The 27,731-nt window shown below is 43.5% G+C and overlaps 1 protein-coding gene across 1 annotated transcript in view; it reads left to right on the top strand.

The window, feature by feature from the left end:
• ST8SIA6 (ST8 alpha-N-acetyl-neuraminide alpha-2,8-sialyltransferase 6) overlaps positions 1 to 24,466 on the top strand; it is a 41,649-nt gene extending 17,183 nt beyond the window's left edge. The window contains exons 4-9 of the mRNA XM_083405837.1: positions 4,698 to 4,784; positions 14,931 to 15,075; positions 16,532 to 16,641; positions 17,416 to 17,508; positions 19,684 to 20,158; positions 20,740 to 24,466. Coding sequence (XP_083261963.1) covers positions 4,698 to 4,784; positions 14,931 to 15,075; positions 16,532 to 16,641; positions 17,416 to 17,508; positions 19,684 to 20,152 — 904 coding nt within the window. The 3' untranslated portion in view covers positions 20,153 to 20,158; positions 20,740 to 24,466. The remainder of the gene's footprint in view (positions 1 to 4,697; positions 4,785 to 14,930; positions 15,076 to 16,531; positions 16,642 to 17,415; positions 17,509 to 19,683; positions 20,159 to 20,739) is intronic.
• The last annotated feature ends 3,265 nt before the right edge of the window (positions 24,467 to 27,731 follow it).

Below are 27,731 nucleotides of genomic sequence, written 5' to 3'. Positions count from 1 at the left end.
GAAACAGGAGCAGGTCGACTGACATATGGGAAGAGAAGTGGGATCAAAAAGGACAGCAGCAGAGAGAGTATGGATGAGATGGAAGCTAGGAAGAAGGAAGAAGAATAAAGAAGAGAGCCTGAGATGAGCTGGAATGGAAAAAGGAGTGGGAATGTGTGAGTGAGCATGGAGGAGGAAATGGAGGAGGAAACAGAGAGTCAGGGAGTAAACGGGGGGGGGGGGACACCCAAGAAAAGTAACAAGGGATGAGAGACAAACTATGTTCTCCAACATTGAGCTAATGTCTGCTCTCTAGTCTATGCAGTTGTACAATCATACCTCATGTTAAATCCGCTTCATGTTATGTTCTTTCAAGTTACGTCCCGCGGCGACCCAGAAGCACCGGAAAGGGTTACTTACGGGTTTTGTCTCTCGCACATGCGCAGAAGCGCAAAATGATGTCACACGCATGCGCAGAAGTGGTGAATCACAACCCATGCATGCACAGACGCACTGCTGTGGGTTGCACTCCTTTCATGTTGCAAACAGGCCTCCGGAACGGATCCCGTTCACAACCAGAGGTACCACTGTACCTTGGTTCTCGAATGCCTTGGTACTCATATGTTTTGGCTCCCGAACACTGAAAACCTGGAAGTAAGTGTTCCAGTTTTCGAACATTCTTTGGTAGCCGAACATCTGACGGTGCTTCCGCAGCTTCTGATTGAGTGTAGGAAGCTCCTGCAGCCAATCGGAAGCCACGCCTTGGTTTTTGAACAGTTTCGGGAGTCGAACGGACTCCTGGAAAGGATTAAGCTCAACAACCAAGGTACCGCTGTGTATCCCCGCACTTAACGTAATGGACAGTGTGACCATGCCAGATACTTCTGCGGGCTCAATGCTACATAGTTGGAAGGATTCTGAAGCTGTCCAACTTCCACACTAAACATGAATCTTCAATAACCTTTTTAGATTAATCTCTGTTATCCATATCATGTTCTACTTGAGCGTGAGATGGTATAATCCACCTTCTGCGTTTTATTCTTCAGGATCTATTCCCTCACAGGGAATAAATTTGCTTATTTATTAGAATTATTTATACCATGCCTTACAGCCCCCCATGGAGTCCCTGGAGCAGTCCACAAACATACATGTATTATACTAGTCTCTCTCTCTCTCTCTCTCTCTCTCTCTCTCTCTCAGTAGGTCCTTCATGTGACCATTGAGCTGGCGTCTAAACGGAGTGCTTTGATGTGCTTTGAAGCTAGACATTGGTTCTGTGGCTTTTTAATATGTTGCCAGTCCAATGACATCTCTTCCAGAATCTGACAGTTGTTCTCATTTTGTGATCTCCATCTTGCTCATGTCCTGAGGCAGAAGTCTGCTTTTAGAACCGTGCAGGCGTTTCCCCTCGACAGCATAATTGCCCCAAGTCACACACACACACACTCACAGTGTCCTATCTGTTATATCAGCTTTATAGTCTTTCCCCTTAATTTATCAAGATTTCCCCCTTAGGCCTCAATCTTCTAAGTGAAATTATTTTGTGGTATATGATGATATTCAGCATCAAAGAATGGAACTGTCAAGCGGTTTCCCCCACAGCCAACTAATTCTCTCTCTGTCTCTCCCTGGCTAAACTGCAGCCTGCAGCTAATATAACCATACTTTTTATGTAAGGGGTTGCTTAGTAAAATCAGCTAAGTTGGAATGACTTGGAGGGGGGTTGTTTTAAGAAATCTTCTTCGGATGTGTCTATCAGCTGCAATGTGTCAATGTCTGTTACATTGAAATGTTTATTTTAAGAACAATTCTGTTCTGCTCATCCTGTTTGTTCTGGGTCTCTCTTTTGCTAAGTGTCCCTTTTACAAAAAGAAGAAAGAAATCTATTCAGCAGAGTCCCTTGCTTCTTGGCTTTAAGGCTGCATGACCTGCTATCTTTATATGTGCTGTAAGGGTGCCTGACCTTCAAGGCAGAGAGAGCAGCCACCTGTCCTGTCATCTCAGATGATCTCACCCTTTACATACCCAGCCGATCACTGTACTCCTGCAGATCCCATCTCATCAGGAAAACCCTTTCCATATAATGTAGGAACTGGGCCTTGAATGTGACAGCACCCACCCTCCAGAACTCCCTCTCATGATATATCAGGCAGGTGCCATCTCCATGGTCTCTTCAGTCCCTATTGAAGACCATCCCTTCCAACGAGCCTTATCTCTAAACCACTGAGCCTCTTGGGCTTGCCAGTCAGAAGGTTGGTGGTTCAAATCCCCACAATGGAGTGAGCTCCTGTTGCTCTGTCCCAGCTCCTGCCAACCTAGCAGTTTGAAAGCACGCCAGTGCAAGTAGATAAATAGGTACTGCTGTGGCAGGAAGGTAAATAGCATTTCCATGCACTCAGCTTTCCGTCACAGTGTTCCGTTGCACCAGAAGTGATTTAGTCCTGCTGGCCACATTACCCGGAAAGCTGTCTGTGGGCAAACACCGGCTCCCTCGGCCTGAAAAGTGAGATGAGCACCACAACCCCATAGTCACCTTTGACTGGACTTAAACTTCCAGGGGTCCTTTACCTTTTAACTATCAGTGAAGATTTTTTTTTAAAAAAGAAAATATTATCTGTATTGGCCTATGAATGAATGAATGAATGAATGAATATGGTTTATTATTTAGGTTTTTGTTGTTGCTTCAGGGTGTTTCACAGGAAGTGATTCGTGCATGAAATTGTCATCATCTCAGTGATGGTTCTCTGGGGCTGATGTTCTGCTGTACGTGTTCCATTATTGGCTCCAGTTGGTAGGAATCACTTGCTTCATCCTGGGTGTGTAGCTGCTGTGGCAGAGAACACTGGTCGTTTGGAGGGGTCGCCAAGGATGGGAACTTTAACATGATAACTGCCAGAGTGCTTGTGAGTGGGATCTGAGGGGTCTCACTCTGCTCTTGAAATCCCCCATGCTACTTATTGCTAGCCAGTAGAGTTGCTACAGCAGTGAGTGATTCCTGGTGGTCTCCTAGCGTTGAGTCCCCAGACAATGTTGTTGGGGCATAAGATTGCACACACCCTTACTTTGAAAAATGTACACAGGTCCAACTTAGACAACTTACAGTATATGTATTCAGGAGTCCAGCTTTTCTTGGTCCCTTCCCCCATTTCTTTTTAAATGGATCTTTCCCTTAATCCCAATCAAAGGAAGCTGCTGAAATCAGGGAGCTGGAATAAGGAAAGATGTGTGAACCTCCCCAGTATACCAATGTTTCTCTCCTATTTTAGAGCTGGGAAACCAGGACCCTGCACTATTTTTGGAAGGGGTGCAATGAAAATAAGTTATTTTCATCAGAAAAATGTTGGAGAGTATGGAGTTATGCAACCTTCCCAAGCCAAGGAGATAAGTAGATTACAACCTTTAGAAGACATCTGAAGGCAGCCCTGTATAGGGAGCTTGTTAAAAAAAATTAATGATTAATTTTGTTTTTATATATGTTGAAAGCCGCCCAGAGTGGATAGGGCAACCAAGTCAAATGGGCAGGGTATAAATAATAAAACAATGATGCTGATGATGATTGAATAGGACATTTCTATTTTCATCAGAGAAATGTTGGAGGGTATATACCCACTTGGAAGTAAGCGTCACTGAACTCAATATGGCTGCACTTTCAAGGCACAAACGGAATTAGCACTGGCAGCAAACACACAGAATATTTGTTTTTCTAATCCAAATGAAGTCTTGTTTGCAAGATGCTTTATCAAGGGGCGAAACATTTCAAGGGCTCGCATCTTTGTGAGGCCTTTGCCACTGAGGCTCATTGCATCTGAATGTGATGTTCTGCCTAGAATGCGTCTCGGCATACAAACATTCATTTTTGCAACAAAAATATTGAACAGCCTTGAACACAAAAGGGAAGCTGTTGAAAGAGCCCAAGAAATAAATAAATGAACATTCAAGGCAGCGCAGGGTGGAATGTTGCTTCACAAGGCTTGCCTGTCTCTCCAAACATCATAAATGTTTAAAAACCTGGTTCAACAAGAAGGAGATTATCTGTGGCACAAATGGGAAGAGATGTGTGTTTCAGAGAGGCTGTTTCAAGTAGGGCTGCCAGGTTTTTCTTCAGAAGCAATTCCATTATACTGTGGAGATCTGTGGAGCAATGTCCATGTTGCTCAGCTGGAAATGCCCAGCTGGAAGAGCTCACATCCCTTGCTGACCTTTTACCTGCCTGCTCGGCCTTAATTCAAAACCATTGCTCATCTTCTGCTGTGTATTTTGGAAAGTGGTTTGCCTGTCTGATTTCTACACATCTGGACACCTCTTCAGATACCATATATCCAAATTTTGCATTATTATTCCTGAGATCAAGGAGCAGGTTTTCATCTATGCTTAGATAGAATTGGATGCCACTTGGAATCAAGATGGTGAACTGTGCCATTCAAAGCAGTTTTTAACCAACATTTACATATTTCTTTCTGAGATCAAGAAGCAGCTTTTCATCTATGTTTCCCTAGGAAGAGGGACTGATTGTTAAACCTCTGTGGGAATTGTTGCTGCTAACAATTCTCAACACCCTTTACAAACTACAGTTCCCAGGATACTTTGGGGGAAGACATGGCTATTAAAATGCTATAAGGATGCTACAAACGCATGGTGCAGATGCGGTCTATGCCACACCATGTATTAAAGGGCAAAAAAAAGTATGCTTTTGATGCACATTATTTTAATCTTTTCAGATATTCTGAAGACTATTATCTGCAGATAGTTGGGAAACTACAGAATTGTACGTGGAAGAAGAAGCCACAAGAGTATGCCAGATTCAGGTAAGTTTGTTTCCTTAATTCTACAAAACTGTCTGCAGGAGAGTTGTCTATGAAAATGTGATATACTGAGATAATCAAAATCGTGAGTTTTTTTACATCCGTTGTACAGAACATACAGTTGTCTGTTTCTTGTTGCTTTGGGAATAGAATGCTATATTAGGGCAATTTTCAGCAGTGCAAAAGCTGAAGGAATGCATAGAAATACTGCTTTGTCTACCTTGCTGTCCTGGGAGGGAGGGTAGGATATAAATTAAATAGTGAAATACCTTCACTATATAAAGAAATGCAAAGCAGAATTAACCCAAGCTATTTCAGTGGGTTCATAGAATCATAGAATCATAGAGTTGGAAGAGACCACAAGGGCCATCGAGTCCAACCCCCTGCCAAGCAGGAAACACCATCAGCAGTGTTTCCTGCTTCAAAAGCAGTGTTCATTCTTTACGTATAGAGAATGGGTGGCATGTGCCTTTCAACAATGACACAGATTCCATAGATTTGTGGGCAAGCGTAGGAAATGTATCTGTCGTCCACCCATGCCTTTGCACTTTAACCTTGTGGGCGAAGTTTTCCACTAATTTGACATCGTTCCCGATACCAGAATCCAAGGAGATTAAGAAGAGAAGTCTTCCAACGTTTTGCAATTATTATTCTAGCAGCTGTTAACTAGCATAATTATCAAATCCTTAAAGAGTATGCTCTTCGCTGATGAGAAGATTACTGCTATGGAAGACCTCAGAGGCCCCATATAGAATTGCTGGGACACATACACTAACAAGATCTTAGTTCTCTTAGTGGTGGTTCTTATGTAGCCGGTGGGGGGGGGGGGACACACCCCACTACAGTACAGTACAATAGGACAGTATCAGCAGACTTAACTGTTTGTAGAAGAACAGAACCATATTTATAGAGGAAGTAGGACTTTGGGGTTTGGAAAAGGGTGACCAGAATGATCAAGGAGATGATGATGATGATGATGATGATGATGATGATAATTTATACCCCCTCCCATCTGGCTGGGTTGCTTAAGCCACTCTGGGCAGCTTCCAAGACATAAAAACATCTTAAAACATTGAACATCATAAATTAACCAAAATAATAACAAAAACATACATTTATTGTGTTTGTTTGTTAAGTAAGAAAACTAATAAAAAGCATATTAAAGCATAAACATCAAACATTAATAGTATCAATCTGATCCAATGTAAAAGTCACAATAACTTTAAAATAAGCAACTTATATCAAACAAAGCAACATTCAACAATCCATCCAAATCTAATAGTAAACAGTAAAATTAAACCTCAGCAAATAATAATTAAACAGTTCTGCTTCCATGGTCAGAGTCCCCAATGCTGCTTAATGTCTGTTGCTGGAAACCACAGGAAGGGGTGTTCTTATTGTGTTTGGGTCTTGCTTGCTGGTTTCCCACAGACATCTGGTTGGCCACTGAGAGAACAGGATGCTGGACTAGATGGGCCACTGGCCTGATCCAGCAGGGTCTTATGTTCTTAACACTTTGGGGTGGGTGAAACTCTGCAAAGCAGCTGAACGAGAACTGGGCGTGCCAGAGGCGCCAGCTTACAAGGGTGATTAGGGAAGGCAACGCCCTGTGGTTAATGCTCTAAGCTGCACTGAAGTCTGACGTTACTGGGACAAATACCTGAGTTTGATGGGCTTTGGGTCATGCCTCTAAACTCTTGATGCAGATGTGTGGCAATGAGCAATGGGAGCTAATTTTAAACAGTACCCGATAAACAGATTGAAAAGCTATTTCATTATAACTCGCATGCAGCAGCAGTGACCTTATCTTTGTAGAAGGTTACCAATTAACTGCTTTTCAAAAACAACCCACATATTTACTTATTTTTAATGTGCTTTTAAATATAAACTCAAACTATAGGTTCTGCAACTGGAAGATAATTAAGAAAATGAGGCAGAATCTAAGGCTTTTGTTTTTGGTCTGCTTTTCCTCTAATAGAATGAGGCAGGGTGACTTTTTGTTTCTGCATACATAACCAACTGAGTTCTGAGGGAGAAATGTTTCTTTAACAAGTGCCTGTTTTCATGTAACTCCCCCCACCCCCGCCCGATATCTTCTCCTTTTTGCACTTTTCAGAAACAGGATATTAAAATTTCACAGAGATCTTGCTTTGACAACACATCAGAGGCTGGCAAGAGTTCTGATCTTTTAATACATCTGAGAAAACAGGCTTCTCCTCTTAGAACCGACTACATCCCCTGAATTTCTCAGTAATTGTGAAGACACACATGTTGTGGATTGATGTCTCTGTGCCCCCATTAGAGAAGTAGATCAACCAACCATCTGGGGTGCCAACATTCTTAGGGAGTCTGTTTCCGCTATGGAAATGTCTTGAAAAGGAAACTGCTGCTTAGAGGAGGCTCATCATGACCCTTGGGTTGCAGTCTTCTACATGCTTAGGAGTAAGTCCTATTGAAAGAATAGATCTCACTTTGAGTAGAAGAAGAAGAAGAAGAGTTTGGATTTGATATCCCACCTTTCACTCCCTTTAAGGAGTCTCAAAGCGGCTAACATTCTCCTTTCCCTTCCTCCCCCACAACAAACACTCTGTGAGGTGAGTGGGGCTGAGAGACTGTGACTGGCCCAAGGTCACCCAGCAGCTGCATGTGGAGGAGCGGAGACGCGAACCCGGTTACCCAGATTACGTGACTACCGCTCTTAACCACTACACCACACTGGCTCTCATGCAGAGCTGGTAAAATATGGTTTAGGTATAGGTGATGTGGCCCGAGGTCCCCCATGTTAGTGGAATCGTTTGAATAATGCAGACAGAGTCCAGACAGAAAAGAAATTGATAAAACTTTACTGAGTAAAGAACAATGTATAACACAAGGAGATAGAAACAGAGGGGTTTGGTCTTTCTTAGGTCAGGCGTTATTCATAGCAGGAAAACATGCAAGGGGAGAAACCGTCCAAACTGTACAGCCAATCAAGGCATGAGTTACTTGAAGTGGTCTGATCTAGGTGGCAGCAACACACCCACCAGTTGGCTGACTGTTGACAGAAGTAACCCTTAGTTTACTAACTGAATGATCTCTCCTGTTGCACTTCCAACACTCTATCCATGGTATATAGACCATGTGCAGATGAGCCATCCCTAAGACCGAGGCTGGCTTTGCAAACTGACTCCATGCAACAGGGTGAATTGGTCCTTTAAGTCATTTAAGGGGCGAAAGCAAGTGGCATAGCGTGGGTTGCTGGTGCCCGGGGGTGGGGCAAGTGTTGTGCCCACTGGGTAGCTGGGAGGAAGTAAAGAAATGACAGACATTGAAATAAAAATAAGCAAACTGCATGCCAGTCAGCTTTTGTTAATTCATATTACTCATTGTCTCATTGCTCAGCGTATGAGAAGGACAGACCTTGGGTTTTGCATGTTGATCACCAATACTTGTTGCCAGGCACAGGTAAAGCCACCAGCAAGCAGCTCTGGCAGTGTTTTCTGGCAGTGTATCATTACATTAGGTAAGAAGTATCAATGCGTGCAGATATCTGCATCAGTGTGGGATCTGCACTCCCATGCATAGCAGAAAAAAACAACCATGAACACAATGGGCTGAGTTCATTGGATCTAAACAGGCTAAGGAGGACAGCCATGACACATCTGTAGCAAGTTCATAAATACAGACCTGAAGATAAAACTTGGAAGTAGAAGAAATCAAAGCTTTTCACATTTCCTTCTAAATATTAACAGGGTGTAAAGGACTTACACTGCTATAATCACCATGTTAGTGACTTGCTTTCTTGAAGCCTGTCACACATTCCCATCTATTATTGGCACTGTATCGAACATGCAAGAAGACCGATATTTAATTAATGAGTAGCTTGAAGTGGTGATCACGCAGAGAGGGCTTGACACATCCATCACCAGCAAATGTTCCCTGACACATAATTTAAAACCAAAAGTTTGAAACAGGGGAAAATGTCAATCACGGAGCACAGTCACAAATCAATTCTCTCCGGCTGCTCAGTGAACCACACGACATACTAATTAACCTACATTTTTGGTGTCTGTTTCTGCCCTAAATACAGGGCCGTTATGACTCTAAGCTAAAGCAACTGTTGAAACAGGAAGGAAAGGTTGAGGGCAGAACTTGATGCACATCAGACAAAAGCAGCAGGAGGAAAGTACCATATTTTTCGCTCCATAAGACACACTTTTTTCCTCCTAAAAAGTAAGGGGAAATGTCTTTGCGTCTTATGCAGCAAATGCGTGGTCCCTGGAGCTGAATTGCCCAGGAGTGAAAAACAAATTGTGCTTTTTTTTTTTAAGAAAGAAGGAAGGGGGTGTTGAAAGGAAGCCAGTGAACAGCTGATCAGCAAATGATCAGGAGGGAGATAAGGGACACTAGTGATAAAGGAGGCTGCCTGGGAGGGGGGAGGTAAAAGCACATGGATCCTCAGGATTTTTGCATTGGGTCACCCCAAATTCACCATCAGATCACATAGCATGTCCATGGCTACAGCCTGCACAACCCCCCCCCCCATGCATCCATTGTTTTGTGGGACTGCAGTGGCGCAAAAACATGGTTACAAAGCACGGATCCACATGGATTCTCAGGATTTTTGCATTGGGCTACCCCAAACTCACTGTCAAATCACATATCATGTCTGTGGCTACAGCATGAACCACAAAAATCATACATCTACTGTTTCGTTCAGGATATATTTTTTCCCTTGTTTTCCTCCTCTAAAAACTAGGTGTGTCTTATGGTCAGGTGTGTCTTATGGAGCGAAAAATATGGTAGCTTCGGGTGTGGGTGATATTAAGCAGCGAATCAACCTGGGGAGGAGTGCTTATCCCTTTCCCCGCCAGCCACTTCTCCACTATAACCCCACTTAGCTGCTGCTTCCCACCACATCCAACAGTTCCACTGGGAGCTTTGCATTTGCCTACAAAGGTCTGCAATATGGGGAGGGCAGGGAGTAGTCTTGGAGGAAGCAATTCCAGAAGCTGCACAGAGAACATGGGTTAAGTACTCTTTTCCCCAAGACGTCTCCACTCAAAACCAGCACCTCCCAAAGCCACTCTTCCTTAGGTCAGACAGCTGTGTGACTTTTCTTTAGAAATGTAATGTATAGTTCCATATTCTTATTTGATAATAATAATAATTATAATTATAGACACAATCTACATCTGATGGATGGAGACCCATTTGCTTAAGCCCACATTAGTCCAGTCATGCACAAAATAGGGAAAGGGGGTCCAGGTTTTAGAGAAAGGAAATTTTGTGAGGGTATACTGAGCACTTGCTCTGCTTGCAACCCCATGCTTTTCTCCCAAGCCAAGCTGGAGTTGGGAAAGTGAGTCTGCCGGTGGACCCTTTTATCTTCTGCCCACCATGCTTGTGCTCTACTACTGAGCTATGATTCTTCGGTAAAGGATGAGCCTTTTTGAACTTCAGGAGTATATATTTCAATCTCCCCCAATTGCAAATTAGCCCCCATCAATACAACCCTGGGAAGGGGCTTCTTAGCACTCTCCCCTTTAGCATTTTTTCTTCTAATTATCCCCCTTCAAGTTCCTTACCTCCCCATCCTCACCCGCATAATAGATAAAAGTTAAAGGTAAAGAACCCCTGGACAGTTAAGTCCAGTCAAAGGCGACTATGGGGTTGCAGCGCTCATCTCGCTTTCAGGATGAGGGAGCCAGCATTTGTCCACAGACAGCTTTCCAGGTCATGTGGTCAGCATGACTAAACCGCTTCTGGCACAATGGAACACCATGACGGAAACCAGAGTGCATGGAAACACTGTTTACCTTCCTGCCACAGTGGTACCTATTTATCTACTTGCACTGGTGTGCTTTCAAACTGCTAGGTTGGCAGGAGCTGGTCCCCCATAATAGAATACATGGAGCATATTTATAATGGTGTCAGTATAATTGTGGATGTTTCAAATGCCCTAATGCCATTATACCATGTGCAGAATGCAAACTATCCAATTTGGTGGGAATATCCAATAGTGTGGGAGTTCTGGAACGTGGGGTGTTTGCAGATCATCAGTATTTTCAAGTGAGATTCAATCACATACTGTTAAATTCAGGTTGTGTCGTTAAAGTCTTGCACAACAAACCTGCTTCCCTGAAAGATAAGATTTTGTGATAAGAAAAGGGATGGGAAAATGCACTGAAACATGTGAGATAATCCTTGCTTTGCCGCATCGCCATCTAACTTTCCTGCAAACCAATTCAAATGAATGCTTAATAAATAGTGAATGTCATTTAATCTCCCTGCAAAGAAATCAAGATGAATGCTCAGTAAACAGGCCATCTAGAAGTGACCTTGACTGCTGGTTAGTGCCATAATTTTTTTTAAGCATTGGATTATAGGTAACTCCCAAAGCCATGGTTCTCCATCATTTTGAATCTAATGAGCCTGAATTTCTGCCTAAAGACCTTCTTAGTCAATTGAATGCAGCAGCAGAGCTGTTCATGGCATATCATTGGAAGCAAGCTTCTAAACAGCAGTGGATTAATAAATGTTTGCGAGACCATTTGCCTGGGCAAACTTGCTGAGCAGGTGCAACAAGCAAGGAACCCCAATTCTTTCTTAAAAGATTGTATGGCTGTCACTTATATAGCTGCTGGTGAGCAAGCTTCCCCTAAAGCTGAATTACTCTAATTGTCCCACAAGCTTATACTGAGGGCTGTAATTAGTGAAATGATTTCCAGAGCATGTTAGCCTCTTGCAGCAAAAAACAACAACAGAGAGTCTTCTTTTGACACTTTAAAGACTGACAAATTCATTAAGACGTAAGTCGCCATAAGCTCCTGTTGCTTGGTCCCTGCTCCTGCCAACCTAGCAGTTCGAAAGCACATCAAAGTGCAAGTAGATAAATAGGTACCGCTCCGGCGGGAAGGTAAACGGTGTTTCCATGCACTGCTCTGGTTCGCCAGAAGCGGCTTAGTCATGCTGGCCATGTGGCCCAGAAGCTGTACGCCGGCTCCCTCGGCCAGTAAAGCGAGATGAGCGCTGCAATCCCAGAGTCAGCCACGACTGGACCTAATGGTCAGGGGTCCCTTTACCTTTAAGGTGCCACAATATCCTTTGTTGTCTTTGCTGAAATCAGCGGTTTTCCTTGAAATAAGTGGGATAAATATTGCATTGTCACGTGTGTTCTTCCTTTTCACTGCCTGTATTTTGAGCTTTATTTCAGAATACATTCTGTGCTGCAAACTGGACACGTTTCAGTTGTGTGCTTCAGCCCAGAAGCAGGGAGGCAGCGAAGGCTGGACCTTGAGCCACAACATAGGGGACCCAAAAGACTGCCCAGAAAGCAGCAGGTGATGATGGCTGTGGCAAACAGACCCACAACATCACTTTGGCTGGCATGGATGTGCCAGAGCCCCCTGGGACTGGTGCTGGTCTCCTCTTCTTCCCTTTCTTCTTCCTTACTTGGGGGGGCGGGGCTGGCCAGCTAGGCACATCCATGGTTACAGATGATTTTGTTATTGTTACTTTTAAAATATGCCTATAGCAAAACGATGCTCATTCCCAGGTAAATATGCTTAAGCATCAGGCTAATCGGAAGTCAACTGTAGTCATGATGGTGCTGTGATTTAAGCGAGTTTTTAAAAAATTAAATGCAAAACTGCATATTATTATTTTTTTTAAAAAAACATGGTTAGCTTGATCTTTCTTTCTCTCTCCAATGTATCAGGAATGTAGAAACAGTTGTAAAGTACAGAATGGTGGTGTTGGGAGAACAAAAGAAATGTTTATTTGCTGCTTTAGAGGTTTCAGAGAATCCCAATGGAAACAGAAGCTGAAATTGTCCATTTTGCCTTATTTGTCCTATATCCAGAATGAAAATCAATCCAACAAATATGCTCAGTATTCACTGTTGCTGTTTTCAGTCTGCAAATGATACGTAATTGTAGGTGTGTCCCGTTCCCCTATTTGCATTGCATTTCCTTTGTATTGAAATGAATTATCCTTTCAACTGAAATTAATGGTGTAGAATAATGTTGCCTCTGTCAGAAACTGAGCTGCAGCAGAATGGAAACAGCACTGCATGCACAGAACACAGGTTGGAACAGACATAGGCAAACTCGGCCCTCCAGATGTTTTGGGACTACAATTTGCCATGGAGCAAATTGCGATTTGTGCTGCAACATGCGAAGCTGATCCATAGGATCTGGCTGCAAGAAAGAGAGATAAGACGGATGAGCTCAGTCTCAGTCTACAAAAACAGCAGGAATAGCTCTAGGGTACACAGAAAGGTATTTGCTCATTAGATAATGCCATTTTTTTCTGTAAACATCAGAACAGGTCTGATGCAGCCTGCCTCACACAACCTGTGAGTGTGCCAGCAGTGAAAACCTTTCAGTTTAATAAGGGTGCCATTGTCAGCCTGAGTATTTTAATGAAAATTTTGCCGTCGCTGGTTTTATGAGTTGTGTTTGTTTTAAACCTTAGTGTTTCTTCTGTTCTGTTCTTTTATTTTGCTTGACTTTGGACATTTTAATGATTAGAAAAGCCAACTTATTTGTTTCATAAAGCATTATAAACGATAATAAACTCATGCAAAGTCCAATGTCAAGGATGGTTAAGTTGCTGGGAATTTAACTGAAGGGACCTCTACTCATTGTATATGATCCCCCCAAAAGAGAATGTCTCTACTGCAGAACGTCATCAAGTTTTATTGTGCTTATTGATCTCTCAAGAAAGAAAAGTGAATAATTTCAAACTGCTCTTCTGTTATTCCCTCCGTGGCACAGCGTTGCGTCGCATTAATATCGCGCTGCCTGACTGTGTTTTATCACATTAGCTAAACCATAACATTAATTAGAAACAATTCTTTTCTTATTAGTTCTGAAATCTTCTTTTATGCTAGACTGTTTCCGATTATATTGAAGCATTCCCTTTTATGCTGGGGGCAATAAAGTAGAGGTGTGCACCATCATTGCTAATGAACGTTATCCATCACAAAGGCATTTCAGTTGATGCTCAGATCTTGAAAGCCCAAACGTGAACTGTGCTGCCCTAAACTTCTCTCTGGATTGCATGCGAAGACTCCAGAATACCTTTGGAAAGCAGGAATTCAGCTTAGAGCTGCATTGAAATGGTCAACTTCATGGGTTCAACTTCATATTTTTCTGCCATGACTTAACATTGGCAGCTCTGCACCATATTCTTCATGGTAGTGACTGGGCTGGTCAAAGCATGAATGAAATTTAAAAAAAATAAAATTGCTGGCACAACAGACAGCCAAGAGAGCTGGCGGAAGCAGCATGGATGCAAAGCACTTCCTACATATTCAAGCACTTTCTCGGGGAGTGGGGGACACAAATGTTCAATTTAAAAATGAATCTTTTTTCTTTCTTTCCAGGGAAGTAGTTTTGTATTCAAAGCACTTCCTCAGTGCCTGGAATGCAAACTTTTTTCTGCAGAGGGGGAAATGCTCTAGTGTTAGGAGCACCTTCATTTAACTGAGGGGTTTTCCACACTTCCGTCCAAGTAGTTTTGCCTTTTCCCTGATGCTGCCTCCACCCTGCAAAACCTCCCCACTGTTTAGCACTAAATCAGAACAGCAATCGAAAACCTGATTGCTGTTTTCCAAAGCAACATGGCAAATGGAGGCGTAAATGACCCCTCACAATCTGATGACCATCAGTTAAAGGGAGCCTCTTTGAAGTTGAGTTTTCAGTGTTGATCAGCTAAAATGGAAGAAAGTAAGGTCTCAGACTTAGAGCCTAAAAGGATACAACACAAAAGGAAAGTGGATTAGAAGGAAGGAGGAAATAAGGAAAGTCAGATGCAAGTTCTTTGTTCCAAGTTCTTCTGATGACTATCTGGCGTGGAAAAATTCAAAGAAAAAACTGTGCCTCTTTGCTGTATGGATGGGGTGGTTCCTCACCCCTTTTCTTTCCTCCTTTACTGGAGTCTCCTGGGGCAGCTTCTGCCAGGTGACAGGGGATGGAGCGAGGAGCTTGGCTTCTCAGCAGAGCTGTTTGTGGTCTTGCATCCCTCCTCTTCCCTCCTCTATTACAATCAGATGCACTGGGTGCTGCCAAGGGCCACGAGTTATAAAGCTGGTTTTGTTTTGTGTTTCTTTGCCTCCTCCACCACATTTATTATGCTGATCATTTATTTATTGTTGTTGTGCAGGTCAGAGCTTGCCTCCTGCTGCGATGCTGCTCACAACTTTATCGCTTCTCAAAATAACACCCCGCTGGGAAGCAACATGAGTTATGAAGTGGACAACAAGAAAACCATTCACATCACAGAGGATATATTCAGAATGCTGCCTGAGGTAATAAGAGCTCCTTGGATGGTTTCATGGCCATAAAAATGTAATCTAAAAGACACACACACCTTCAATCCTTTGGTATTCTGTGGGTGCCTCCAGACCCAGTATTCTGCAGGAAGGACTCAAGCACATATCAAGAAATGTAGGTTTGTGTAATTAAAGTGGATTAAAGCAATCTGTTGCCTTAGTGCAACAAATCACTTAAAAAACAACTTTTTGTGATTAGGAAAGTGATGGGGAAATCCATTGGAAAGGGTGGGATGAATGAATGATTAATTGGGAGATGCACTAGTACCCAACGAGCAACTCAGGATGAAAGCAGGAGGAATGCTCTGTGCTATATAAGCTCTCCACAAATAAATCAGAATAAACAATCAATAAAGTCGGCATAGTTTAACCTCCATGCAAGCAAATCAAGATGAATACTCAATCAAGTGAGGCATCTACAGGAAACCTCTGTGGTGCTGTCCCTCAATACTTTTGCTCCATTAAATATTCCTCTTTTTTTCTTCATTTATCAGTAACCTAATAGCCAGAGTTCTGTGGGTGATGGGCCAATCAGAACCAAAATTCCCAAAGAAGCCCAGTCAAGAGCAATACAAAAAAGATGTAAAGTGAAACAACCACGTCAAAGCAGAAATTAACACAGTTTAAGGCAAATGTCATAGGATATAGAGAGCCACTAAATGATCCCCACACAGTTGAAAGCCACCACCCTAACGCTCCAGTTAAGATAGAATTTAAAAAGTATAATCAGTGTGTTGTATTCAATGTTAGTTCTGCTCAAAGTAGATTCACTGAGATTAATTAACATGACTAACTTGGGTCCATCACTGAGATTAATTAACATGACTAACTTGGGTCCATTAATTTCAATGGGTCTATTCTGAGTAGAACTTAAAAGACCTGGAGCTCTAAAACATTTTTTGATTGGTGCCTAAATAATGTTAACAAAGGCACCAAGGTGAGCCTCTCTGTGAAGGACATTCCACAGAAGAGGTCATCTCCTTTGGAGCCACCCTCTGCATCTCAGATTGCGGGGCCCCTTGAAGAAGGAGGGTCTCAGCTGATGTTCTCAGGGCCCAGGTAGAAACCATAGTTCAGTGGTAGAGCATCTGCTTTGCGTGCAGAAGATCCCAGGATCAATCCATGGCATCCCCATGTTGGGTTGGGATAGACCCCTGCCTGGAACCCTGGAAAGCTACTGTCAATGTAGACAATAATGGGTTAGAAGGAATAGCAGCCAGATCTGGTATAAAGAGATCTTCCTGTGTTCCTAGGCATATCTGGCTGATTCCAGCGTCCCCAGGTTGTGAAGGCTCCGTCATCATTTTCAGACCAATGGTCAATAAATAACTTCTATAGCAGCTTATTAGAATTAGTGGTGGTGGACATAGGACCTATGAACTCTTGCTTCTGCTATGCAAGAACAGAGTGCACCCGCTGTTTTTGTTTTCAGTCACAGCCCCTGGATTACCCATTCAAGAACTGTGCCGTGGTCGGAAATGGGGGGATCCTCAAGAACTCCAGCTGTGGAGCAGAAATTGATAAATCCGACTTTGTATTTAGGTAAGAAACTCTAAACTGTGATGCATGCAATAGCTTGCACAGGGTCATAGGCACTCTGACACCGGCATCCTTATTTCTGCAGTTTTTCTTGCCCGTTTTCATAAGCCTCAGACATGTGATCAGAAGTTCATGATTTCTACTTAAGCACAAATTTCTGGCCACTTTGAAGAGCAGAAATGTGCTCTGAAATATGCAAGTAGCTCACACAAGCATATTTGTGGTCAGTTTCTAGGTGACATTTCTGTTCTCTTAGGGTCTGTGAGAGCTGAGGCTAATAGTAGCGAGAGAGAAGAAATTCAACACCCCCTCCCTGTTTGCTGTGGTTCAGACAAAAATGTCCCGATGATGATGATGATGAAGAAACCTGGCAGTGGCATCTGCATTTAGTGCCACATCTAGTTTAACTCTTAGATTTGCTTTTGTTAAGAGAATGGCCACTAGGCACAGAAAGAGGGGTCTCCTGTTGCCCTGTCTCTCCCTGCCACTGTTGTGTGTGTGTAAATATCTACATCAGGATCTGCTGTCCCTGTGGATCCTGCCACCTGAGGCAGTTCCTTACCTTGCCTCATGGCTGGACTGGCCCTGCGTGTACAATATTTACAGCAGATGCATGTTGAAAGTCCAACTGCAGATAATAGTGCTTGCTTCCTAGTTACGTGTGCCTAGGACTGCAGCTGTAGGGAACAGACTCAAGTGACATGTCGAAGAGATGTCTGGATGCTATAACAATGGGATGTTTGAAATGGCTCCTAAATGGCTCTTGTAAAACTTCAGGTGTAACCTTCCCCCAACAATGGGAAGCATCAGTCAAGATGTTGGCAACAAGACAAACCTTGTGACAGTCAACCCGAGCATCATAGCACAGAAGTGAGTATGGCTGCAATGTTTTTTGTGTGACTCGTGTTTAATTGCTTGATTCTCCATTAGAGAAACGCATCGGCATGTCACCACTACAGCCACTGAATTGCAATTGCTTCGTTAGCGGTCCCAAGCTCCCTTTTAACTGGCAGCCTAATGCAGATTGAAAGCCCTTAAGCTTTTCGTGCTTTTGGAAAGAGCTGGAGCTTTGGTGAAAGGAATAAAGCAGCCATTTGTGATTTTGCTCCCACAAATTCTCAGCTGTGCAGCAAGGACGGTTTTACAAACATCATAGCCACCATCTAAATCAGGGGTGACCATTGGGGGGGGGGGTTGCATGCTAATGGTGGGGCAGGGGCAGAACGAGGGGTTGGGGGAAAATTTGATTCAGTTCCCATTTCAAGGCTAATCTACCTAATTCACATTATCCAACACACTACCATCTTTTGAAATTCACACTTCTCCAAATGTTGCAATGCTGTGCTCCAGCCAAGTAATTTTTACCAGGGTGAGGGTGTGCATAGAAATGCAAATATTAGTGAAAGTAACGTTTTGTTAGGGGAAATGACATTGGAAAAAAATGTGTTCATTGGCTTAAACTATGTACAAAAATATGTATATTAGGAGAAATTCACACTAAGATACACTGAATTTTCATGAGGACATGAAACAATGGTCTGTTGTTAATACACAAAGAACCGGACTTAAGACTAGAAACTAAACTTCAGGTTTTTGCCCATCCTTAAGTAAGAACCTTCACTCTCTCTTTTTCTGCCACCCCCATTTTCTCTCCTCTGTTTCAGCCTCTCCTTTGTCTCTTCCCCCCTTTTCCAGCAGGCTGCAGCAGGTGGGACATATTGCTTTTGCAAAGGTTCTGAAATAATCACTTGCAGAGGACTTCTGCCATCCCAGATCTAAATGGCAGTCAGGTTCTGCTTACAGAATCTGCTATCTTTCACATTCACCAAGTTTGTGTGTGTGTGTGTGTGTGTGTGTGCATAGAAACTATATAAACCACTAGAGAGAGAAAAAGTCTCCAAGTAGCTCAAAGTACTGGCCTAGCTCACATGTGGCACTAAGCCAAACTATGTATGGTTTAACATGAACAAGCAATCATGCTAGTGCACAGTTTTTTAAAAAACCACACCTACTTCTCCCTTGCCACACCATTGGGAGCTAAGCCAAGGTTTGCTTTAGTGTTACGAATGAATCCAGTCATGTGGTTTCACTCCAAGCTTGTGGTTTAGTGCTTGTGGTTACTTTGTAAGAAAGAAACCATGAGCTCAGGCACTCATGATCCATAACAAAAGACAAACCATTGCTTACTTCCTAGTAGTGGAGCAGCAGCAGGACTGTGAGAGAAGTGAAGTGGCCTCATTTTTCTTACTGTGCACCACCACGCTTGTTTGTTGTTGTGTTTGTTATTACCATATTTATTAAATTTATATACTGCTAAACTATAGTTTGGCTTAGCATTGCACATAAACACCACCACCATAACTTAGTACAGCAGCTAGTTTTGCCATACAAACTGTGTTGATTAGATAATAAATAGCAAATAAACAGAAATGGGGCGATTGGCTCCTTACAGAACAACATTTAGTCTTCTTTTCCATGTTATTTGCTTCCTGGGGTGGGGTGCAATTTGCAAATAATATGGAATTGCGCTATATTCCATGATATTTCTGGAAGCAGCTTTTGCATCGTGTGAAAGCTCAAATATAATATGAAAATTAAGGAAACTTCAGGAAAATGGAACAAAATATCATGTGAATGCAGCTAGAGTCTCACAGGACTGAACAGGGCATCGCTCCTGTTGCTTTTATAGGTTGGATTTAATTCTCATCCTGTTTCCAGTGGTGAGCGGTTTATACAATACAGTGCTACCTCGGGTTAAGTACTTAATTTGTTCCAGAGGTCAGTTCTTAACCTGAAACTGTTTTTGACCTGAAGCACTACTTTAGCTAATGGGGCCTCCTGCTGCCGCCGCGCCACTGGAGCACGATTTGTGTTCTCATCCTGAAGCAAAGTTCTTAACCTGAAGCACTATTTCTGGGTTAGCGGAGTCTGTAACCTGAAGCGTATGTAACCTGAGGTACCACTATACAATAATGGACCCCACTGAATCACACCCAGAGTATCTGTACCGATGAAAATTTTTCACATGTCTTTTCGTCTCTGCAGATATAACAAACTGAATGAAAAGAAACTCACCTTCCTGGAGAACATTGCAAGCTATGGGGAAGCTTTCCTTTTGCTCCCTGCCTTTTCCTTCAGGAGCAACACAGCAGCTTCTTTCAAAGTGCACCAAACTCTGAAAGAGTTCAGCGCAAAGCAGGAGGCCATATTTTTCTATCCCAGATATCTCAGAAATCTTGCCCAGTTCTGGAGGACTAAGGGCGTCAAAGCCTACCGGTTGTCTTCAGGCTTTATGATCACCAGTGCGGCTGTGGAACTGTGCGAGAACGTGAAGCTCTATGGCTTCTGGCCTTTCTCAAAAAGCATCGAGGGCACGCCTATCAGCCACCACTACTACGACAACCAGCTACCCAAGCCTGGCTTCCATGCAATGCCCAAAGAGTACAGCCAGATTCTCCAGCTCCATGGAAGGGGTATCCTCAAGCTGCAGTTTGGCAAATGTCTAACTGACTAGGCCAAGGTAGGTTTCTTAGTGGGAATGTCCTCCATTCCATTAAGCCAGGGGAGTCCCATGCCTCGCATCGGGGATGGGGAACCAGATGTTGTTGGACTACAATTCCCATCAGCCCCAGCCAGCATGGCCAATGGTCATGTACGATGGGAGTTGCAATCCAGCGACATCTGGAGGGCTAAAGTTTCCCCACTTCAAATGTTTTAGGCAGAAAATTCCAGCCTGGCCTGGATGTTCTTGCAATGATTGAGCCTGCCGTGTAAACTGCAGGGCAGCCCTGTAAGGGGGCCATTTCTTGCTTTAAAAGACAAAGTGAGAGTGGCCAAAATTACATTATATTTGATTAATCACCAAATGCCAGAGAAGCAATATGGGATTTTAAATTGAGACAAAACTGAAGTGACTTGTCTGACTGCTCATTCATCAGTGAAGTGATGCAAGCTGATTTATTCATTTGGACTTCTCTTTAGCCCCTCACCCTTTTTAACCCAGAGGCAGATAAATGCCAACTGTAGCTTGTGATGCACATGTGGTACGGTTTGCTCACAAATTAATAATAGTACTGGCGTATTTTCTTGTCTCAATTCCAGAGTGATGATTGCTAAGAAGAGAATTTGTATGCACCCCTGCGGTTTGATGTTGGATTTGATCAAATGTCAACTTGTGAGCATTAAATTGTGCTACCATAATTCAGAAGTATTTTGCACTTCAAGATGGCAGTCTTTTCCTTTTTCTCCTACCATAGTGGCGTGTGTGACTTTAGATTGTTGTAACCTGCCCTTTTTCTTACATGGAAACAAAATTTTTACAAAACCCAGAATATCCACGAGAGAGAACAAAGCCAAATCTCAGGATGATAGCTGGCAGTTACATCTGTAAAACTATTTATTGTTTTTGTTTATGCCATCTAAGAAGCGGTCTGTCTTCGTATCTTGCAGCTATAATATGACTGCACCATTTTGCTGATCTGCAAACAATTACACGTGGTTACATCTTCAGCTGGCAGTCTGAAGCTCCGCAGCCCACAATCAGTTTTACCTCCTCATTGTTGTATCCAAAAGACTGTGATGCAGCTCTCTTACATTTTGTCATAATGATTTCTTTAAACACGGAGAAAGGGCTTGCATACCTGCTCGAGCATCTGAACAAGATGTGACAGGCCAGCTAATTTATCCTTTATTCTCACTTGTGGCATCAGAGCTGGAGTTGGGCGGGGGGGGGGGGGCTGTCCAAAACAACAAAGTGCAACAAGGAAATACAAGCAATTTTATTTCCGCCTGCCCTTTCACCCTTTTTCGTTTAAAGAGACACCCACACCCACTTTGTAGTTGAGCTGAAGAGGTGTGTGGACAGCAGATCTGTCTGTTGAAAGCCAGGCATTCTCCAGGCATACAGTGTAGTGTTCCAGTTTTAAGAGCAAATGGGACTTGCGGGTGAGGAGCGTGAAATATTCCCCTTGCCTTTGTGAGGAGCACAAAATTCTCCCCCCGCCTATGGCTTACCTCCTTGCAGTTTGACCTCCAAGGTGATGCTGCCTCCAACTGGACTTAAGTTCTGGAAGTTAGCCCTATTGAGAGGAAATTATGGACTGCACAGATGGCATAATCATAGCTGTCAACTTTCAGATTTGAAAATAAGGAATCAGCAGCCTTGAAAATAAGGGATCAGCAGTCTCACCTGTCCTGGGGACAGTCTACGGGATATCTAACAATCTGGGATAGCAGCGGGAAACGGCACTGGAATAAGGGAATTTCCCACAAACAAAAGGGAAGGTTGACAGCTATGGACATAATGGAGGGAGGCAAGTTAGAAGGTAAAACAAAATTAGATTGTTAAAAGTTGGTCTATGTGTTAGGATGGGGCTGTGGGTAGGACTCTGAGGTGAGCCAGGAGCTCAGGAAGACCTTGTTGCTCAAAAGGGCTAACTGGAATAGGACACTGTCTCATGTTCCTTAAGTGAATGGAGTTAGTTCAGGCTTGTTTGTGTTTCACAGAGAAACTGTCACCTGAACTTCATGTTCTCGCCACATGGGGCAGCTATCCACAGACCCCATCAGCTCATGACAATTTCTGACTTACCAGTTTTCTGTCACGAAAGGTTGCTGTGGTTCCAGGCTCCATCTTGTGCACCTGTGAATCAAGGTATATTTTTCAAAAGCTACATCTGTATCTAATTGATGCATGTTTTACAGAAGAGCTTCATACTGGGCTTCTACGTTTAAATTCTTAATGCTCATTTCATCAGACTACCTATTAGAATTAAATTATTTAAAAGCCCTGATTAAATTTTCTTCTATCAATTTGAGTCAAGAGGGAATAAGGTACATAATGTTACCTAATAAAAAACCATCATATGCCCCTAGAGTAACATTTCCAGGCCATTTGTAGAGCTCTGTCATCTAATAAGGAGCATGGCTTCTAAAATAACTCTGTGGACTGAGTCTTCCCCAGGTGAGGAAAACGAGGGAGGGTTCTTTTTCACATGGACATGGACATAGCAATTTCAGAAATGGAGACTAGTTCTATGTTGGGCTTAATTTCAGCAAAACAAGCAGAAAGCAGTCTAACCTACCTGTGAATAGAAGTCCACTGGGGGCTTGATAAACCCAACTTTTTCCTCTGAGACCGTAAATGTTTGGCTGGTGTCAGACATCTGGCAGGCCGAAAGACAAAGGTTGGTGTCACAGGCTGTCCTCAGATTGCTGGGACACAAGTTTTGCACTCCTAATATAAAAGCTCCTAAGCTTTGAAATGGAACAGGCAGTGTATACCTAACACCTGCAATCCACCATGTCAGGGGCCGAATGCTGCCTCCCAAGCCTCTCTCTCTGGCCCTGTGGATTCTCTGCAGGCCCCCCACCCACCCTGGCCCTGCTTTGCATCTTCCTTGAGTGTCCTTGCCTGACTGGGATATGTTCTTGAACTATGAGATCGTCCAGGCAAATGAAATGTAGAAAAAAACTAGCTTACTGTCCAAGGATAAAGTTTACAAGAGCTGCTCTGCCCACCTGGCAGAGTACCCAGGCACCACCAACACTGGCATATGGCCCCCAGAAGGGTGCCTGAAAAGAATGGGTTGTTGGGACAAGATGTGTCGTCCGCATCTGACACAGGGTGTTTATCTCCCACAGACACAGAATCATAGAATTATAGAATTGCAGAGTTGGAAGGGATCATAAAGGTCATCTTATCCAACCCCCTGCCATGCAGGAATACTTTACTCAACACGGGGCTCAAACTTGCGACCCCGAGATTAGGAGTCTCATGCTCTTCCGACTGAACTATTGAGCTGTGAATCCCACAGAGGGTCAACTGCTGAACAAGGTCCTTACAGGGAATCCTTATACAGACTTTTCTCACCCTGTGATGACAACAACCGGCGTCTTTCAGTTATAGTTGAAAGGTTGTCTTTAAAAGACCATTCTACGTATCTCAGTAAATATTTGGATATCCTTTCCTTTCGGCGTGTGATACAATCGGGGCTTCACCAACCTGGTGCCCTCTGGCTATTTTGTACTAAAGATTCAATCACATGCCAAAGTGAATGGGGATTGAAGTCTAAAACAGCCAGAGAGCACCGGGTTGCTGTAGGCTGGCCAAGATTGACGAACGTTGCATTTCGGGATATTTATACTTGAAAATTGTAGTAACTACTTGTGGCTTCTTGTCTCCTACAACTCTCACTGTATTGGGACCTCCCTTTTTCATGATACTGTATGAACATAAGAAGAGCCTGCTGGATCAGGCCAATGGCCCATCTAGTCCAGCATCCTGTTCTCACAGTGGCCAAGCAGATGCCAACGGGAAGCCCAAGCACAGCAGCAGGGCCCAAGCACAACGGCACTCTTCAAACCTAGGATTCCCAGCAGAGGTAGAACATAGCCATCATGGCTGGTAGCCATGGATAGTCTTCTGCTCTAGGAAATCTCCCCCATCGAAAGGTCCAGTGTTGCCAGGAGGCATTTGATGCTTTAAAATCTAAATGTGATATTATGGTCTGTTTGAAACTGTTGCTAAGCGTCTGACTGTATTAATGTATGGATAACTTCTCTTTCTGTGTGACGTATTGAGAGGAGTGCTGTGTCATACTTCTGTTTTTAATTTTATTGTACTTTGAGGTAAAGTTTTATTGTCAGCCAGATGATGTCGTCGATGCTCTGTATTGATGAAGTGCCTCAGTGCCAAAGACTGTTTGCTTTCATGTCATGGTGTATACAGTGGATGTTGCACTCATTGGATGTTGCACTAACTAGATGTGAACTGGAATATTTTTGCAATTTTATTTGGAAATTAAAAAAACAACAACGCCTTGTTATAGCCATGTCTTCCACTAGATTATACACATGCCTTCAGCCAGTTCAGTAAGACTTCAGTCCTAAACACACTTACTAGACAGTAAGCTTCAAAATGGACTTAAAAAGGTAAAGGGACCCCTGACCATTAGGTCCAGTTGTGGCCGACTCTGGGGTTGTGGCGCTCATCTCGCTTTATTGGCCAAGGGAGCCAGCGTACAGCTTCCGGGTCATGTGGCCAGCATGACTAAGCCGCTTCTGGCGAACAAGAGCAGCGCACAGAAACGCCTATTTATCTACTTGCACTTTGATGTGCTTTCGAACTGCTGGGTTGGCAGGAGCAGGGACTGAGCAATGGGAGCTCACCTCATTGCAGGGATTCAAACCCCGACCTTCTGATCGGCAAGTCCTAGGCTGTGTGGTTTAACCCACATCCCTTTAAAATGGGCTTACTTCCAAGTAAATGTGCATAGGATTGCACGGGGGAAACATACCTCACCTAGGATTTCTTCTGCTCCAGCTATGGTGCTCTTGCACAGCTTCCATTTATTGCAATGAAACCCAAATCATGGACATTGACGGAATCACTGGGCAGGGCCAGCCCAAGACAATGGGACACACACAACACACACATACCCTGCATGCCCTGCTTTCTCCTCTTCCACTGCCTGGGGCAACTGGAGGTGGCCCAGGGAAGCCCTGGCATGCTGAAGGCAGCGGGGAAGAGGTTGGGCAGGAGCAGGCAGCAGTGGAGGGACTGTTGGTGGTTGGTGGCAATGGCAGCCATTCCTATTCACAGCCAGAGGAGAAGTGGAATTCCTCTTTCCAGATCTGCCATCCCTTCCAGCTGCCCCAGCCTGCCGCCTCAGTGAGGCTAATGGTTGGGTGGGCTCTGCCACCGGGTTTCTTGAAAACCTGTTTGGAAGCACCAGCCCATTGAAAGGTTTATACACCCTGATTCTGAACATTTGTGGCGCTTCCTCTCTTCAACTTAGTCATCACATAACCATGCAACCAGTAGCAAAACCAACGATGAGCGTTGTAGGCCTTTGACAATGGCACATCATGTAGGGAAACACAGGCAAGATTGTGGACATTGGACATTCAAGAAGCTGCTTTACACTGACTCAGACCATTGGCACATCTGGGGCCATATTTCCTTCACTGACAGGCTGCAGCTCCCCAAGATATCAGACAAGGGTCTCTTGCTGCCCTACTTGGAAATGCCAGGACTTGAACCTGGAACCGTCTGCATATAAAGCAAATGCTACTGAGCTATGGACCTCCTCTTAATCAGTGTTCCCTAAGGCTGCAATCCTATGCATGCTTACCTACAAGTAAGCCCCTTTGGACTCATCAGGATCGGTTTCCGAGTAGACATGCATGAGATTGCTTTGTAGTCATTTGTTTGGATGTGTAAAACAGGCCACTAGGCAATCCTCCTGCTTTTCTTTGATTAACTGAAGAACAAATAAGCTTAAATAATTTTTTTCATTGGCCAGGTTTGCATGATTGAAACTCCATCCAGCCTCACACAGCCCTTTTGCTGCTGCCTTTACTTTTCCCACTGCATAAGCAAGTGGGAAACAAGCCAGGAACTTGCCGTTAATAGCAGTGCAATAAGTCTTGGCCAGACAGTGAGGCAGTTTGGCTCCTCACCCACCCCTGCTGCCTGGGTTTAAGCCCAGTGGAAACGTGTGGATGGGGCCAATTCTGCTTTATAGGCAGAGGAGAATGTTGAGGAAAGAAGACAGAAGCAGGAAGGACTAGCTGGATGAAGTTTGTGCGCAGTGTGAATTAGGTAAGTTCACCTTCAGATGTGAACTGAAATGATCTTTTCTTTCCATCCAGTGACATCAAAGAGGGGGCAGTGAACTCTCTTAAGATATTGTGCTCTTATGGGGAACACCAAACGTGCCATCCCATCCTGGGCAAACCAAGAATGGTAGCTTGTGACGTAAACAAGCCAGAATACGAAACCATAATTTAAAGTTGACTTGCAGATCTTGCTTGGAAGCCATGAACTCTAATTCCTGGCTCACAGGTTAACTCTTCACTGCGACTTCCAAGCTTCTTTTCTTGCTTGTATGAGGACTGAGTTGTGCAAACTAGGCCACTGTCTCACTGAAAAATATTAAATTGTTTCCCCTGTTGGAACAGCAGGAGGGAATATTAACAGTCCTTGACAAAATTCTGCTAAGCACATCCTGAATCAAGTGAGGGAAATAAATTGTTTACCGTGCCATCAGCACCTAGGACTGTTTTTGCAGGTGACAGCTCTGATTAAAATTTGCTGAGAAATTCTCATTTGCATTGCTTAATTAATTAATGCTCTCGGTCCTAGAAATAATGAAGGGGGGGGGGAGAGAATGAGAGGAGCATCTGCCTTGATTCCTTTAAAATGTTTGCTCTGTTCAGTAGCAGTCTGTCTTTTTTGTAAAAATCAAAATAAGAAAACCTGGGGGGGGGGGGGTGAAGCATAATCCAGGGAACTTCCAGGACATTGGACTTTGGTTTTTTTGACCCCCATTCAACCACAAACATGCACATACACACTGCAGCACAAATCAAATCCAAGCTAATAAATAATAAAGCTTTGTTGTTGTGCTGATCTTCATTGCAATCTGCCCACAAAAGAGGCTGTTAATTTATGGAATCGGTTGTGTAGCAGGAGTCTCCAGCCTTTTCAGACTCAGGGACCACTTTTAACCAAACATCCCTCCCTCTTTTTTGCCGTATATCTATATGGTGGTAGTGCTACTTTTGCAACCATAATTTATTATTATTATTATTATTATTTACCAACCCTTCACCCTAAGGTCTCAGGATGGGTTGCAACATTGAACACAGTGCTAAAAACAGCCTAAAACAAATTACAACCGCAGAAATACGTGGGTCCTAGAATATACATTTCAAATGACAACCAGGGCAGCTGCACTAAAACAGGTGTTATGTGAGAGCTAAAGGAAACCCCAGTCAGGCATCTGCTGCTAACTTTTGAACCAACAGAAGTTTCCAAGTCATCTTCAGGGACGGCCTGTTATAGAGGGCCTTGCACTGATCCAACCTGGAAGCTTCTTAGATCAAGCTACCCCTGCCCAGATAATGTGTCCCAAACCACCAGCTGAAAACCAAAGCTTTATAAGAAGGTTCCTATAAGAAGGTTTCTAACAGGGACCAGGCAGACGTTTCTAGGCCACTTATAAGCAGTACATGAAGGCAATATTCTTATTTAACCCCCACCCCCAGTTGTCAACAAGCAACCAACATATAGCCATACTGCCCCATTC

The sequence above is a fragment of the Podarcis tiliguerta genome (assembly GCF_965153285.1).
Source record: "Podarcis tiliguerta genome assembly, chromosome: 12".
Taxonomy (NCBI): domain Eukaryota; kingdom Metazoa; phylum Chordata; class Lepidosauria; order Squamata; family Lacertidae; genus Podarcis; species Podarcis tiliguerta.
Note: the sequence above shows the minus strand (reverse complement) of the source record. Positions and strands in the feature narration are given on the sequence as shown.